The 17,691-nt window shown below is 43.5% G+C and overlaps 1 protein-coding gene across 2 annotated transcripts in view; it reads left to right on the forward strand.

The window, feature by feature from the left end:
* LOC148511678 (uncharacterized) overlaps positions 1–17,691 on the forward strand; it is a 76,533-nt gene that overhangs the window by 21,203 nt on the left and 37,639 nt on the right. For both annotated transcript variants that reach the window (XM_088482813.1, XM_088482815.1), the window contains exons 7-8: positions 8,874–8,992; positions 10,322–10,474. In XM_088482813.1, the coding sequence (XP_088338939.1) occupies positions 8,874–8,992; positions 10,322–10,474 (272 nt within the window). The remainder of the gene's footprint in view (positions 1–8,873; positions 8,993–10,321; positions 10,475–17,691) is intronic.

A 17,691-nucleotide genomic window follows, 5' to 3' on the forward strand; every position in this document is an offset into this window, starting at 1 on the left:
TCTCCATACTCTTCTCTTCCCATCACTCTGGTATAAGTTGATCTTTGTCTCATCTGTCCATAGGACGTTGTTCCAGAACTGTAATGGCTTTTTTAGATGTTGTTTGGCAAACTCTAATCTGGTCTTCCTGTTTTTGAGGCTCACCAATGGTTTACATCTTGTGGTGAACCCTCTATATTCACTCTTGTGAAGTCTTCTCTTGATTGTTGACTTTGACACATATACACCTACCTCCTGGAGAGTGTTCTTGATTTGGCCAACTGTTGTGAAGGGGTTTTTCTTCACCAGGGAAATAATTCTTTTGTCATCCACCACAGTTGTTTTCCGTGGTCTTCCGAGTCTTTTGGTGTTGCTGAGCTCTCCGGTGCATTCTTTCTTTTTAAGAATGTTCCAAACAGTTGATTTGGCCACACCTAATGTTTTTGCTATCTCTCTGATGGGTTTGTTTTGATTTTTCAGCCTAATGATGGCTTGCTTCACTGATAGTGATAGCTCTTTGGATCTCATATTGAGAGTCAACAGCAACTGATTCCAAATGCAAATGTCACACCTAGAATCAACTCCAGACCTTTTACCTGCTTAATTGATAATGAAATAACGAGGGAATAGCCCACACCTGTCCATGAAATAGCTTTTGAGTTGATAGTCCCATTACTTTTTGCCCCTTAAAAAGTGGGAGGCACATATAGAAACCGTTGTAATTCCTACACCGTTCACCTGATTTGGATGTAATTACCCTCAAATTAAATCTGAAAGTCTGCAGTTAAAGCACAACTTGTTTGTTTCATTTCAAAGCCATTGTGGTGGTGAATAGAGGCCAAAATATGAAAATTCTGTCAATGTCCCACTATTTATGCACCTGACTGTATGTCCTTGGTACATATAATAGTACCTTCCGGTACTGTGCTAATAGAGTCAGTGGTAAGAAGAAAATCAGTTGTATCTTTGATGTGACCTTTTTGTTGTAATATCAATGGTTGTATAATGTTGTCCAAAAACATAGATATAGGTTGGAAAATAGAGTTTCTTGCCGAGATAATCGGCCTCCCAGATGGTTTAGCGACATCTTTGTGAATCTTGGGGATCGTAAAAAGAACCGGTACTACCAGAAATTCCTGTTTTAAAGATTGACATATTTTCTTGGTGATAAATCCATCCATAACGGCTTTGTCCAGTATAAGGTCAACTTCTTTTTTGAACTTTTCCGATGGATCCGACGGCAGTGCTTCGTAAGTGGATGTATTTGCTAGTTGATTGTAAATCTCATCTCTGTAATCGGAGAGATTTAAAATCACTATACCGACCCCCTTAACGGCGGGGCAGATAATGATGTCTCTATATGAACCTAGCTTCTTGAGCGCGTTCCATTCCAATTTGGACAAATTGTATTTCTTACTTGAGGCTGCAGAAGAATATTTGATGATGGATTCATCAAGGAGACGTAAAAATTATTTAATAGAAGCGTTTGTGGATTGCGGGTCAAAATTGGAGATTTGTCTCTTTTTAAGGACTCCTAAGTCACGTGTTCTGGGCGACCTTTTGTTCTTGGACCCTTTGGGGTATCTGGAGCTGTTCCTAAAGGGATAGTTGTATTATCCAAAGACCCTTCTGAATCAACACATGCAAATTCGCTGTCGATATTAGAAGTGACTAACTCCCTGGATTGGGGTGGTATAGTGATTTTAAATTTACGTCCCCCAAGTTTCACAAAGATATCGCTAAACCACCTGGGAGGCTGATTATCTCGGCAAGAGACTCCATTTTCCAACCTATATCTATGGTTTTGGACAACATAATACAGCCGTTGATATTAAAACAACGATTTAAAACAGAAAGGTCACATCAAAGATACAACTGATTTTCTTCTTCGCATTGACTCCATTGACACAGTATCAGAAGGTACTATTATATGTACCATGGACATATTCAGTCTATATACGAGTATTCCACATGTACAGGGGTTAGAGGCTATGAGGGAATTCTTGATCAAAGAAGACTTGAAGACGTTGGATTTGGAATTATTTCTTAAACTACTTGAACTAACCCTGACTTGGAACTTCTTGTTTAATGGCAAATTCTATCGTCAAATCAGTGGATGTGTGATGGGCAGCAATGTGTCACCTTCTTTGGCCAACGTGTTTATGTTCCGTTAGGAATAAGAGATGTTTTTTTCGAATACTGAAGTTGCTAAATACATCTTTACATACTCGATATATATAGATGATGTGTTCATCCTCTGGACAGGAGGAATGGAAAGATTGGAAACACTGGTTAATCACATCAACACCAGGAACTCTCCCATTAAGATCACGTACCAAACGCGTGAAACTTCTTTAAACTATTTAGATGTTTTGGGTAGCCATAAAGAATAACCAACTGCATACAGGAGTATATGTTAAACCCATGGACAAGAACACTTTATTACGGGCCAATAGTCATCCTCACGTGGCACTAAAGAAATGCTTACCCAGGTCGCAAATAATTAGAACAGCCAGAATAACCAGTAACTATCTAGAGTTGGAACCAGTGCTTGACAAGGTGGTCGAATCCTGGAAAGAGGATATGAAACGCAACTTCTGGCTAAGCACAAGAATGAAGTATTGAGGATTCCCAGATATAGTTTATTGAAACTTAAAAACAGGAGTCAGGATTAATTTATTCCATTTGTCAATGAATACAACACTTCCAGTCCGGTAATACCTAGAGCAACGAGAGCATTATGTTAAATAATTTCCACTGATAGAAATTTGCCATGTTTCAAACAAAAAAGACCCCTAACATGTTACACACCGACATCACGGGTTTTGACCAAGCAAACCAGGCATTTTAACAAACACATTTTTGGGGTAAACCGCCAGGATGTTATAAATGTCTTGGTTGTACCACGTGCAACAATATGATTACAGGACATGCCTTTCAACGTCCAAGTACTGGTAGAATTTACAAAATCAATCATACTGTATATTAACATGCACATCCACTCATATAGTATATTTAATTACATGTCCTTGTGGATTGTTGTATGTGGGCACATCTATACGTACGGCCAGGGATAGAATAGCTCTCCATAGATCAGCCATAAAGTCTGCATTACAAGGAAAACCATCCGAACAGCCGGTGGCAAGGCATTTTGCCGAAAAAGGTCACCAATTGAGTGATTGGGTGAATTGATGAATTGATCACGTCCCCAAGAGATTAAGAGGAGGAGATCGCACTGGTAAATTGTTACAAATGGAGGCACGTTGGATCTTCAATTTAAACACCAGTAGCCCGTCGGGACTCAATGAGAAGATCCAATGGAGTGTTTTTAAGTGATTAATTTTCAAGAATTTTTACTTAGCTTTTATGCATCACAGTTAAATCAGGGATGATTGTTGTCACATTTAACACAAGGATGATCAATTATCAACATATAGTTTACACAGTTATTTAGCTTCATACACATATAGACACTCAATATGGGGTATTACACTATAGGCATCATTTCAGTTATTTAGAGGCACTTTTGGACACTTACGAATACACATCACTTGGTTTATGTTTACACTTTGAATATATTAGTTTTATTTATTTGACACTGATAGACATTGGCATGTTTGGCACTTGTTCACTATAGTACACCAGTTATTCTAGTTTTAATGACTACAACATCCAGCATTTACATTCCTTATCCATATAATTGATGCGCAGGGTCCCCTATGTTGCTCATAGGTTTCATGACCACGTTTTTCTTACATGGTTTGGGACACTGTTCTTCTCCAGTTACGTTTGTCTGCATGCCTTGCGATACAGCTCATTTCATCCAGGTTTATTACCTTCTCTCTATATATTTTACTTATTATTTTGATACAATGTTGCTTAAACATTATGATATCTTTCTTTTTCTTTTCTAATACCTACTTGTCTGCTCTTATATCTATTTTTATTATATACTCTTAATCTTCGTTTGGTATTTCTTTTACTATTACCTCTATGGTGAAGATAGTTTATGTTACACATCTCTTTTTTTTTCCTATCAAGGCTGCCGTATAGAGTCTGTGTTGCCGTGCTTACGGAGTGCAGCTGGTGCCTATTGCCTATTGGTGAGTGCACTGGGAGTTGGGATTTCCGGTTTGTTCGATGCTGTCCACACTTGGTCTCTGGGCCTGATTCAGACCCGGTTGCAAGCGCTGAGCGCTCGCAACCGGGTCGATGGTGGCCCACAGCGCATGCGCACGACCCGGCTAGCGACGGGCACTCCGTCGCTTCGGGTCTCGCACCAAAGGGGGCGAGCTGTCGATGTTGAGTGACAGCTCGCCCCGTTTGGTGGGCGGGCCAGGGGGGTGGCTGCCCAAACGGAGGCGTTCCCATGAGAACGCCTGCCGTTTGAAGGCGGCCCCACTGACATCACAAGTGATGTCAGTGGAGAGCTTCCGGCTCTGTTAGAGCCAAAAGCTCTCTGGGGCTTGCGATGAACGAGACCCTACCAAAAGGGTCTCATCGCAAGCCCGATGGTTGCGATGGTCTTGACCATCGCGACCATCATCATGGCCACTCGCTATAGCTGTGGGTGGCCGCTCCAAAAAAAAAAAGCCCGGGCCTGATTCAGAGCGAGCGGCTCTGAATCAGGCCCTCTGTCTTCTATTTAAGGTTGGTTTATTTTTGTTATCTGTTACATGCCTTGACAAAGGGACGAAGTAGTCCCGAAACGTTGGTGTCCTACATGTATCTATGCTGAATACACTTTTTTGATACTTTGTGCAAGTCTCCGAGTGCCCCGCCGTTTGTTGATGCTATTTCGTTAAAATATATATATATATATAAATATAATATTCGTGTGTGTCAGGGGCGACGGCACTCGGGTCAATAAACGAGGTGAACTAGCAGGGGAATGCACCAACGTTTCAGAGCCCTTTATTGCTCCATCTTCAATGTCAATAACATACATATGCCAGTACCTTTACTTTATACCCACAGTCCGGCGCCAGGGGAGGAAGGCACACATCACTTACATCACCATCAGTAAACACCACGTACAAAGTTAACAGTACCTCTTAGTCTTTCTACAACTGTACTGTTAACGGTTCTGTTATCTTTGTACGTGGTGTTTCCTGATGGGATGATTGTGTGTGCTGTAGGGGATATCTGCTGATACAATGTAGATAACCAATGGGTTGCTTCAGACGATTTTGAGATGCATTATCTTTCAGTATCGTTGCTAATAGGTTTCAAGAATATTATAATGGTTAGAGATGAGGTTTGAGACCAGATTTAATACATGACTTATTCAATATATGATTTATCATTGATACATATTTTTGCAATTAGAGGTTGCTTTACATTATGGTCAATGTAGGATACTGTATGTTTTTTCTATTTGATATTGATCCATTTTGTGTGGTACTTGCTGTTCATCAACTGCTTATCCATTGCTCTGAATCAAGTTTTATACTTTGATGTAACTAATATACCAATATGTTGGAACTATAGTATTGTATGTATATTATATCATATTTGATTTTGTACGACTGTTTATCGGTCATGAAGTCACTATTGTTTCATTGTTTGTCCGCGGTTACAATGGCTACGGGGGGCAGGAGCGGCATCTGATCTCATCCTCTTCCTCTGACGCCGGGCGACACTGTGGTAGTTGCTAAGGAGACAGAGACGGGCTGATGATGTCATTGATGTGCACCTCCCACCCCGGACGCCGGACCGTGAGGACTACACGTGGTGTGGGTATAAAGTAAGTGTACTGGCATATGTATGTTATTGACCTTGAGATGGAGCAATAAAGGGCTCTGAAACGTTGTGTTTAACCACTTTCCTGGCATGGTCGCATTTTTCTGACCACACCAGGCTGTGCGTTATATGATCTGGTAGCATTTGTGTGACAGGTCAGATAAACAGTGTGGGTGGCTGCAGGAAGAGAATCTTCCAGCAGCTGCTGCTCACATAGGGACATTCCAGTCCCTCTGCTTGCCTGCACCCTCCTCCCAGTGTCTGCCGGGCTGCCGATCACTGCTGATCGGTCGGCACAGCAGGACCCCCCACCCAGCCGCTGCAGAGATTAGCAGCTGCTGGGAAAAAGTAAATGAGCCCCCCCTCACCCACTAAAGTGTACCTGTGCCTAAAGCCGCTGTGAAACGGGAAGTCGCGATGTTCCGATAGTGGTAATCCGATGTTTAAAAAATTATTTTTTTTATTTTATTTTTCGTTCTTTACAAATATTTAAAAAAAAAAAAACTTTTTTTTTTTAATTAAATCATTTTGGATAAGTTCAAATACATGTTCTTCAACTAATTCACTCATAAAAAAACTGAAATTTCTGAGCAGTTTTTAGAAAAAAAAAATTGTCAGTTAAGTGGTTAAAAAACATAGAGGACATTATGGGGATGGACAAAATTCCCCTACATCAAATGCAGATAATTGTGCATTAGTATAAAACAGCAACAATAAGGCACCCATTTATTAATTATTGGGTTTTAGACCCAATAAATAGAATTCGCGGCAATAAGAAATGAATTTCCACAAAGATGTATTAAAAATCACATCCAGGGACAGGTGCTCCGATAGGAGCCTGACCCTGCGATGTGTAAAGTAAAGTGATCGCATAAGCGATCACTTTACTTTATGCTGCAGACTTAGGCCCTGATTCAGACCCGCTCGCAGTCGCTGGCCGCTTGCTGGGTCTGTGGGCGTTTTTTTTTGTCTTCAGGCCGCTCGCAAAGCTGTGGGTGATCACCCACAGCTTGTGCGAGTGGGCTGGAGACCGTCGCAATTATCGCGACCAACAGGCTGGAGATGAGACTATGGGGTAGGGTCTAGATGCCGCAAGCCCGAGTGGACTTCCTGCTCTATTAGAGTGGTGTCAGTAAGCCCTCCTACAAACGCCAGGCGTGCCTAAGGGAACACCTGCGTTTGTCCGGTCACTCCCACAACCTGCCCACAAAACGGAGCGAGCTGTCAATCAACATCGACAGCCACCGTCTTGTTGCGAGTCCCGGAGTGACTGAACTTCAGTCGCTCTGCGGGGCTCGCGCATGCGCACGCCGGTCACGGCGCATGCACAGGGCTATAACATTGAGCCGCTTGCGAGCGGCTCTGAATCTGGCACTTAGTGCGCATGCGCGGTCAATAGACAGCGCATGTGCAAGTGGCTGTTATCGGGGAGGGATCCGGAGGATCCTGGTAAGTTGTGCAATATGTAGCCCATAGGCTACAATGGCGAACGCCATAGCTATTGTGATCGGAAATGGGGAAAGACATTCAGGAGATTTTGATTGTTGCCTCTCAAATTATCAGTGCCAGAGTCTACTCGGCAACTGTGCCAGCGGGAGAGGACACTCTGGGCCTCATTTGTCAACGAGTTTTATCATTCACACAAGTGCTAAAAACTCGTTGCGTATGATAATGGTGTCCCAGCAAATCAGCTCCTAAAGCTGGGTACACACTGGCAATATACTGGCAGATCATTTGATCGGCTAATATATTGGGTGCCCGTTGGCCAGTGTGTACCAGCGATATGTCTGTGAATGACGTCGTTCACAGACATATCGCGTCGGCTGTGCTGCAAATATATTGGGGTTGTGTGTACAGGCGGTCAGCCGACCGCCCGTACACTTGCAGTGGTGGCTACGGGGAGGGGGTCGCAATACGCCCCCGGCCGGCGGGACCCATCCCCCTCCAACACACACAACACAGATGATGGTTGTTCAGCGTGTATGAACAACCATTATCTGCAGATGTATCTCTTTAGTGTGTACACAGCTTTACTGTAATTTTTCAAACAGATGACAGTTAGGAGCTGATTGGCTGGAGCACCATTATCATATGCAATGAGTTTTATCGCTCGTTGTGAATCATAAAACTCGTTGATAAATGAGGCTCTTTCATTCTTTGCTTGCTCTTTTGTGCTTCAATAAAAAGCTTATAGCAATTGAAACAAAGATATTTAATTGAATTTTTAAATACTGACATTTTTAAGCATCTCTAGTGAACTTGGGTGTGTCTGGTAAAGAACTATGGGCCTGATTCAGAGCCGGACGCAATTAGCGCTCGCTCGTCCTGAAAATAGGGGTGGCTATTCAAATGAACCGTTCGCTGTTCACGCCTCTAGGTCTGAACGAGCGAACAAAACTTGCGGTCGTTTTTTGGGAAACTACGCCCCCTGGCTGCTCGCATCCTACGTCATGTCCGCTATTTATTAGATTAATCGAGTACATCGAACAGGGTATGAGCTGCGCGCTATTCTTGTGGTTGGTTTTTGCTACCACAATTTTGCGAGCAGTTCTGGCTTAAAAAAAACCCAGTGACGTCAATGACGCTGCTGTTTTAAATATGCACACCCATAAAACGCCCGTTTTGACCTTTAAGCACGCCTGCGTTCGGATCTCCACTCCCCGTTTTCAAGCACCTTCCCCTGTTACCACCCACATACGCCTCATTCTGTCACTCCAAATAGCAGGCATTCGCTATTTTGCGAGCACATGAATTTCGGCCGCACTGACTGGTTCGCGCATGCGTATAACGATCCGTACGCATGCGCAGTTGGGCAAACATCGCTCGGAGCGAACGAGCTGCCGCTTACGAGTGGCTCTGAATCAGGGCCTATGTAGGAACTGTGCTCTGCAGCTGATATCCTGTGTGGTGCCAGGCCAAGTGTTCCTGTTCATTCTCGTTCACGTCTCTGGATATCTATTGTACTATACTTCCCTTATTTGTAATTGTCACAATAAATGGACCAAAAGCATCTCATCAGGAATAATCCTGCAGTTTATAGGAGCTGGAGCACATGGAGGTGAGATTATTAAGACTGAATAAAAAACATTTTGATATTTACAATGACACATCTGAGTGATACTTTCTGCTGTAACAATTTCCACTTTATTAAGGAATCCTAAAACACTCTAAACGTAAAAAACGAAAAAGTGCGGATGAGTCAGGATTCCGATCACACACTGATGACAGGGACGTGTATACTATAGACAACTTGGATGATGTTACAGACCTGGTGAGTACTTGGGAAAAGCAGAAAAGTTTCCACATTTTCTCTATGACCATTGACAACATTATACCACTTTCAGACACAAAATGGCAAAAAAACCCGGATTTTTCCCGACTTTTGCGGCTGGTCCGCGATTATTAGTATATATACCCCTAAGTGAGAAGGGGCCAGTCTCCGTCACCACACACCCTGCACCAAGCTAGTAGGGTGTACGGTGACATTATAACACATATTAAAACACACATTGTATTTTTAAGTGCCCCGCAGGACTGGATTAAGGCTTGGGGGGGATCCTCCAGTAAAATGTAAACCCCACCCACACAATGTCACTTACCTTTTGCCCCCCTGTGCCCCCTTAATATGCCACAAGGTGCCCTCAGGGGCGCCAAAAGGATGGGTGAGAGTGGGTACTAATTACCAGGGGCCTGCTGGAGAGGCCCAGGGGGGAGGGGCCCGTGTCCAAAGCCGCCCCTCCTCCCTCTTACCTCACAGCAGCGTGTGCTTGGCTGCAGTGGGAGACTGTTTGCTGCTGAGCAGCAGCAGTCTCCTTTGCCTGCGGAGTGCCCCCCTGGCTTTCACCAGGCTGAGGGGCTCACAGCGCCCCCCTCCCCTGCACGCAGGTTTTTTTTTTCCCTAAGGGGGCGTGGTCACGTTTCCCATGATTAGGCCACGCCCCTTCCCCCGAGCCAGCTCTCTACGCCCCTGGCTGCCCACACCCCCAATATGCCCAACAGTGCTCCCCCTGTATGGTATACAGTGCCCTCTACCCCTCCTCAAGTGCCCCTGAGTACTCGCCTCCCATGGTTGGCTCCTCTTGAATCTTTCCGGCTCTTTTGTGTTCTGCATGCAGCATAGTGTATACAGCACAGAGTGGCTCCCGAGTCACCTCATCAGTATCACAGACGTGATGTGTCACGTGACGCTGATGAGGAGACTCAGGAGTGGGTGGCGCTGTATACACTGCATGCAAAACACAGAGCCATGACAGCCCTATGTCCGGGAACAAGGGGCAACTGCCTTGGTTGACCTCCCTGGCTCCCCTAACCATTGTCACCCTAGGCAGCGAGTGACATTTTGTCACTCATTCAGTGTTTTACATATTGCAAATGAGGTACAGTTTGTGCATCTATCTAAAGAATGGTCTGGTCTAGCAGAACTTCAGTGGGCTCATTCTTAAAACAAAAAAAATAAAAGCTAGACAAATTGGACAAAAAAAGTCTACATTGCCAATACAGGTACATTCCCTGTGGCCTAACTAGTATGTATAAATATATCCGTTACTAGTCTGCAAGTCTGTCTTTGTAATTGTAATGTTCCTGTGTTCATTTATACCAGGACTTTAATGACAGTGGTGGTGATGATGAGGATGATGATGATGATAATGATGAGGATGATGATGATGATAATATTGATGATCTTAACACATCAATAGTTAACACTTTGCTTCAAAAGTGGAAAAAGGAAAACTGGACTGCCACGGTCTCTAAGGTAAGCTTTAAATGTACATTGTACCAGAGTTATAGTAAAAGTGATATGTGAGATAAATTTACTACCTTGTCTCCCCCCCCCCCCAACTTCAGAATATATTCAGCAGTTGCTCAGTCCTTTCTGCCATATATATGAGAAAGTCCCAACCATCTTGCAAAGTGTCTATTTGTTTTCTTTTTTTTACCATACTTATTTACATAATAAAGAAAATAGGCAATCGAAAAAAATTTAATTATATAATTTTACTGGCATTCATAAAATACAAAAGAACATTTAATACTACGTAACATGTATAAATGGATGTTTCGCAAGCATTAAAAGTGATTGATAAGTTTAAGCCTACTTAGATTTGGTTATTTTGACTTTACTTTTGTCCCCTTACTAATTAAAGTTGTGGTACTTGCAGAGGCGTCACTGAGTGTGGTGACAACCTGTGTGGCACTCATCGACCTCTTCCTTGCGCCTGCGAGGCCGCACTCCCTCATGTGTGCCGGTCTGAGGGCGTGATCTCATATCACGCCCCCATCTTTGTCATGCTGGGGGTATTACGCTGGGGGCTTGCTTCCCAGAGCTTCTGGGAAGCCCCCAGCACAGGGAGGGTGTGGATGACACGTGAATGCGTGCATCGTCCATCACCGCTGCTACAGCGCTACCCGGTGACACCATCCAAGGGGCTGACTCCAAAATAGCAGAGCAGCCTCCACCCAGCCTCCACCCATCACCAACCGCGAGAAGCGTTCCGCATATGCGGAGGTACGGGCCCGCCTGCGCTCCAGGTGGTCGGACCTGCAACGGCGGACGCCCCGTTTGCTGGCATGCTTTCACATGCAGATCGCAGAAAGTAAGTTTTATGGATTGTGGTTTTCATGTTTGTCTTTGTGGCCCGAACTGCGTGTGCATGTTTTCCCTGTATTTCATATTTATTCATTCTCCTCATATCTGCATGGCCATGTTTTCCCTGTATTTCATATTTATTCATTCTCCTCATATCTGCATGGCCATGTTTTCCCTGTATTTCATATTTATTCATTCTCCTCATATCTGCATGGCCATGTTTTCCCTGTATTTCATATTTATTCATTCTCCTCATATCTGCATGGCCATGTTTTCCCTGTATTTCATATTTATTCATTCTCCTCATATCTGCATGGCCATGTTTTCCCTGTATTTCATATTTATTCATTCTCATATCTGCATGGCCATGTTTTCCCTGTATTTCATATTTATTCATTCTCATATCTGCATGGCCATGTTTTCCCTGTATTTCATATTTATTCATTCTCCTCATATCTGCATGGCCATGTTTTCCCTGTATTTCATATTTATTCATTCTCCTCATATCTGCATGGCCATGTTTTCCCTGTATTTCATATTTATTCATTCTCATATCTGCATGGCCATGTTTTCACTGTATTTCATATTTATTCATTCTCCTCATATCTGCATGGCCATGTTTTCCCTGTATTTCATATTTATTCATTCTCCTCATATCTGCATGGCCATGTTTTCCCTGTATTTCATATTTATTCATTCTCCTCATATCTGCATGGCCATGTTTTCCCTGTATTTCATATTTATTCATTCTCCTCATATCTGCATGGCCATGTTTTCCCTGTATTTTATATTTATTCATTCTCCTCATATCTGCATGGCCATGTTTTCACTGTATTTCATATTTATTCATTCTCCTCATATCTGCATGGCCATGTTTTCCCTGTATTTCATATTTATTCATTCTCATATCTGCATGGCCATGTTTTCCCTGTATTTCATATTTAGTCATTCTCCTCATATCTGCATGGCCATGTTTTCCCTGTATTTCATATTTATTCATTCTCCTCATATCTGCATGGCCATGTTTTCCCTGTATTTCATATTTATTCATTCTCCTCATATCTGCATGGCCATGTTTTCCCTGTATTTCATATTTATTCATTCTCCTCATATCTGCATTTTTGTATTTTTTTGGGGTGGATTTGAAATTGTTTTGTGGCGCGGATTTGTGTTGAAACTAACCACAATTTGTTTCACATCTTTTAGGGGCCCAGCGAAGACTACGCCATCAGCGTCCGGCCAGACGTCGCTCACGGCCACTCTCCCCAACCCCCAGCCAACACTCCAACTCCAGTCATTCCCCTATTCCCCACTCCTCCCCAGCCTTCCTAGACCCTCAGCCTGAAATTTCGGGCCTTCTTCCCCTCCGTCCCAATTCCCCCTCTCCTCCAATCACCCCTCTTAGAATGACCCCCTCCCCGGAGTCGGTCATTACCCCGCCCCGATCTTTGGGGAATGGAGCCTCCTCCAAGGAGGACGATGGAGGGCCTTCCGTAGCTGGCGTTGGATCTTCCGGTATGTTTTTCTTTGATGTTTTTTATCAACACAAACTGTTTGTATGTAATCATGTGTGGTTCCTTTTTTTGGGGTTTTTGGCTCAACTTTTGGGGATTTGGGCGATTGCCTTTACCTGTTACTGCTGTTTTCCACATACACATATCACACCTGTCGGAATTTGTACATAGGCCTTGTATTTTTGGCCTACACCATTTTAGTTTGATGTGTTTTAAATCTGTTTTTTTTTTTATTTTTTGTTGGAGTTTGGTTTTGGCTTTTTTTTTAATGTGGTTTCACTATTGTTGTATTAATCCCCACACTTTTCTCACCCACAGAGGAACAGAGGCGTCGGGCCGAATTATCCGCCTGTGTGGCCCAGATGCACAACAATATAATCTGGGTGCTGGTGGTCCTTGACCGTATGTCGGTCCTCCTTAGGGATTAGTTTTTTTTTTTTTGTCCCATTAAGTAAATAAATTGTTATTTTTGAAGTTACGTTCTGGCTCATTCGTTTTTTCTAAAGCACAGATTGTTTACCCTGACATAAGTAGACTGTTCCTGCAAGGATTTCCATTTTTTGTGTGTGTTGTATTTTTATGTCAAACAGCCACAAGAAACACCTAACAGTAACAATCTGATTTCCCTTTTTTGGTGTAGTCACAATTAGATATTTCTACATTTTACAGGTTCCTAGTTGGTGTGCAAGCTGCTTAGGCCAATCTTACGAAGCAAAATGATTGTACAGGCTTCCTTTTGGTGTTGGTTTGGACCCTGAAAAAAATTTACATTTTAGCTCAACTGGCGTCAGTACTGGATTACCCCTTAGTCAAATGTAACGTGTGTGAACCTGGTTACACTTGCTGGTAACGTTCCAAAAAAGGTACAACATTTCACTCTCAAAACATTTATTATCAACATAACTGAAAAATCAAAGTGGTCACTCACAAACAAAACACACAGTGATAATCTCAAATACAACACATACCAAAAAAACCACATCACAAAACAAAAAATCAAGAACTGGTTGACGAAGGGCCATGCCAACATGATTCCACAAATATGGCGTTGCAATAAGGGTTCCAGAATATATCCCCAAAATGTCCACATACAGGTTTTGTAAGGGTAGCAGGAAGTAGTCATCGTTGGAGTGCCAAAGATTATGTTAAAAAAAAGAAGATGGAGAAAAAAATAAAAAAAAAATTAGATGTTCCCAAACAAACCCAACCACATTAGGTATCAACACTGTTTATTTTTCAATAATTACCTAAAAAATCTGGCCACCACATCATCGCGTATGGCCCCCCCACATACTGACCTCCGACCAACCTCGGGGGGGCCATCCTCAGGTAAGGCATCCTCCGGCTGCATTGGGACACCACTCCTTATGGCGATGTTGTGAAATATCCCACATAGGACCACAATTTTCGAAACCATATCCGGCAAATACATGAGCTCGCCACCAGAGCGGTGGAGGCATCTGAATCGGCCTTTTAAAAGGCCGAAACAGCGCTCCACCACTTGCCTGGTGGCTGTAAGTGCGGAATTATACTCACTTTGTGGCCCTGGTGTGGGAGCCAAATAAGGAGTGAGCAGCCAGGGCGTGCAAGGGTAGCCACTGTCTCCTGTGAAAAAGAATAGTCAACATCAGGCTCACTCTGTATGAAGCTTAACATTGTTATGTACTAAAGGTCTCCACTTACCCAGAAGCCACGCATCACCAGCTTGTAGGTTGGTTAATTTGTGCCATATCCCTGATTGCCGGATGACGAAGGAGTCATGTGTACTTCCTGGTAATTTTGCATTCAGGGACAGGATCTGGAGGGAGGCATCACATACCACCATTACATTGAGGGAGTGATAGTGTTTCCGGTTTCTAAATATTGCCTCCAGCCGTGCTGGAGGCTGAAGTGGTATGTGAGTACCATCCACAACCCCTATGATGTGTGGGAAGCCAGGTATTTGGTAAAAATTGGCCTTGGCCACACTAAGGGCACCCATATCCAAAGGCATTTGAATAAAATGATGGAGGTGCTTGAAAAGTGCCTGCATCACTGCCCTCAGGATCCGGGAAAAGGAGGATTGTGAGATGCCCGCCACTATTCCCACCGTTGTTTGGAACGATCCTGAGGCACAGAAATGTAACACCGCCATAAATTGCGTAAGTGGTGGTATTGCTGTAGGACTGTCAATTTGCCGCTCAAGATCACTCTCTATTAATGAGAGAGTGTCTATGATGATTTTTGGAGGAAGACGGTATCGTCTTAAAACATCATCGGGCATTCCAAAAAGGGTGACACGTGTTCGAAATATCTGGGGCCTTGCACGCCTACGATGCCTACGCCTGGGACGAGATTGAGGTTGGTCGGCTTCCGGGAGCAGGGCCAGAACAATCCGACCCATATCAACCTGAAATGGCAACATTGGAATGTCAGGCTTTTTACCCCACCCAAAAATAAAAATATTTACTTAGCTTGAAAATACCATGTAACACCGACGCATGCACGGTTACTCAACATCGGAACGCAACGAGCGTACTGCTGTTAACGAACGGCTCTGAATCAGGGCCTAGGTTGCTCCAGGAAAATGTGCTGATTAATTTGATGTACGGCTGAGTCTGACTCTGTATACGAAGTGCTACGATGCAGCAGCTGCAGCTTTTTTCCACACCAATTTCTGCTGTGCTCCGTATACAGGCTGTCACACACAGATATACAAGTTTCATATCAAGTTCATAAGCACAGTTGCCTGGTGCGTCCTAGTCGCATCTCATTGCGACTAATGGTGCGTACACACTGGGCGATAAAGTGGACAACTGAACGATATCGTTATCGTTCAGTCGTCCACTTTATCGTCCATTTTTAACATCAAAACGATGACGATGACGCGCGTTCCCGCGGGTCGTTCGTCATCATCGTTCATCGGGCTGACATGCAGGCCAACCTGACGATCTCGTCAGGTTGCTGCATGTCAGGGAATGGGGGAGAGAGCCCGGCGAGGAAACGATATCGTTAATGATATCGTTCAGCGGCTGTGCTCAATGTCATGAACGACATTGAGCACAGCCTGCCGGGGACACACTACACGATATCGCTCAGGGAGCATATCGTGTAGTGTGTACCCACCTTAAGACACATTTTTGGGTGGAAAAAGACGGCCAGGTCTAGCATAGGCGCAAGGGCCCTTGAGGCTCACTCACGCCACATGGCGCATTGAGGCTAGATGTATGAGGATACAGCTGTAAATTCTATGAGTGCATGAGAAAAAGTAACATCTTTCATACGTACATAATTTGAGACGGCGTAAATAATAATTGGTTGCCCAATTACCCTGCCCACTAGAGCATGTGTCTTTTTGAGAGGAGTAAGTGTGGGTATTTTATGTTGTTGTTTTTTTTTTTGCCACAATGTATTTCCTATCACCTATGCTAAAATGGCCGCCACATAGATTGAACACCCCTTCTGTGAGTACTTCCTTCCCCCCTAATTTCAGATCGTGGAGGTAATTTACTGAAGTAGTAACAATTTTCAATGGAAAATGCTGTTTTTTTTTCCCAAACCTGACTGAAAAGGTTGGAGGTGAATATGAATCACTTCATCTTGCTTGGTTTGTAAAGGCTCATTATATTACTGCACCATGCATTATTTTATCTTCTCAAAGCACCCTTCATTTATGACACATTATGACAGGAGGGAGGGGTGTAGCGAGGGTGGATCCAGTGGAGCATGAGCTCCGGGCGCCAAAATGGACAGAGGGCGCCATCCAGGGTTCCGGAATTCATGGGGCGCTGCACAGTGTGATGGCCACCTGTTAGTTTTATCTCGGTTTGTTTGCTCTATATCCTAAATATGTTATGGATCTGAGATCCGTTTCAACATTTCATGCTTCCTCGAGATGCCCAGATTGCCTCCCCTCCGGCCCTCCCTCCTCTGTGATCATCTTCTGTCACCTCCACTTTCCTGTTAGATTGATTACCTTCACTTCTCACCTATTAAATTCCCTCCTCTCTCTACCCTGAGATTGGCTCATTGCCCCTGTCCACTCCTTTTTTTTATTGGCTTCTGTCACAACCCCTCTCCTCTCCTTTTTTTATTGACTTCTGTCACCACCCCTCTCCTCTCCTTTTTTTATTGACTTCTGTCACTGGCCCTTTCAGATTGGCTTTGCCCCTCTCCTCTCCTTTTTTTTTTGACTTCTGTCACTGGTTCTTTCAGATTGGCTTTGCCCTTCCCCTCTCCTTTCATATTGGCCTCTGTCACCTCCCCTCTCTAATCGGCACTTTCCTCTCCCCTCTACTCTTTATTCCCCTCACTCCTTCACTCCTCATTCATTCATTCATTCATTGTGTTTCAATGGACTTAATAGTTACACATCTGAGGTAAAATCCTAAACTTATTATAAGTTATGAGTTTAAAAAGAGTCACTGCTTTGCTATTTAAAGAAATGAGGTGTTCCCTGGCATGACCGCACAGTGTTCTTTGAAAGGTAATTTAAAAGATATTAAGAGACCTGAAATAATAATAATAATAATGGTAGACAGAACATGATTAGTAGTACTCACATTAATATAGGTGCAATGTAAGTAGGAGCATAGCTATGAAGGGCGCTTCCTATAGGTGTTCCAACTCCAATGAAAGCTGCTTGGGGCAGTAATTGCAGTAATTTCTGTGCACCCTGTGGAATCTCACTCTAGCACATGTATTCTGTCAATTTAAGTCAAATGATCAGAATATATAATACAATCTCCTCTATTGACTAATAACAATGACTCAAAGGAGATAAAAGTCAGATCCAAGGTGTTATACATAAATAAAGCAGTGCCAAAGCAGCTTACCCCTTAATGTCATATCACTGAAGCATTCTATTCCCCCAATGGGACCTCTACGCCT

Source organism: Taudactylus pleione, unplaced genomic scaffold (genome assembly GCF_031769625.1).
Source record: "Taudactylus pleione unplaced genomic scaffold, aTauple2 ptg000296l, whole genome shotgun sequence".
Classification (NCBI taxonomy): Eukaryota; Metazoa; Chordata; class Amphibia; order Anura; family Myobatrachidae; genus Taudactylus; species Taudactylus pleione.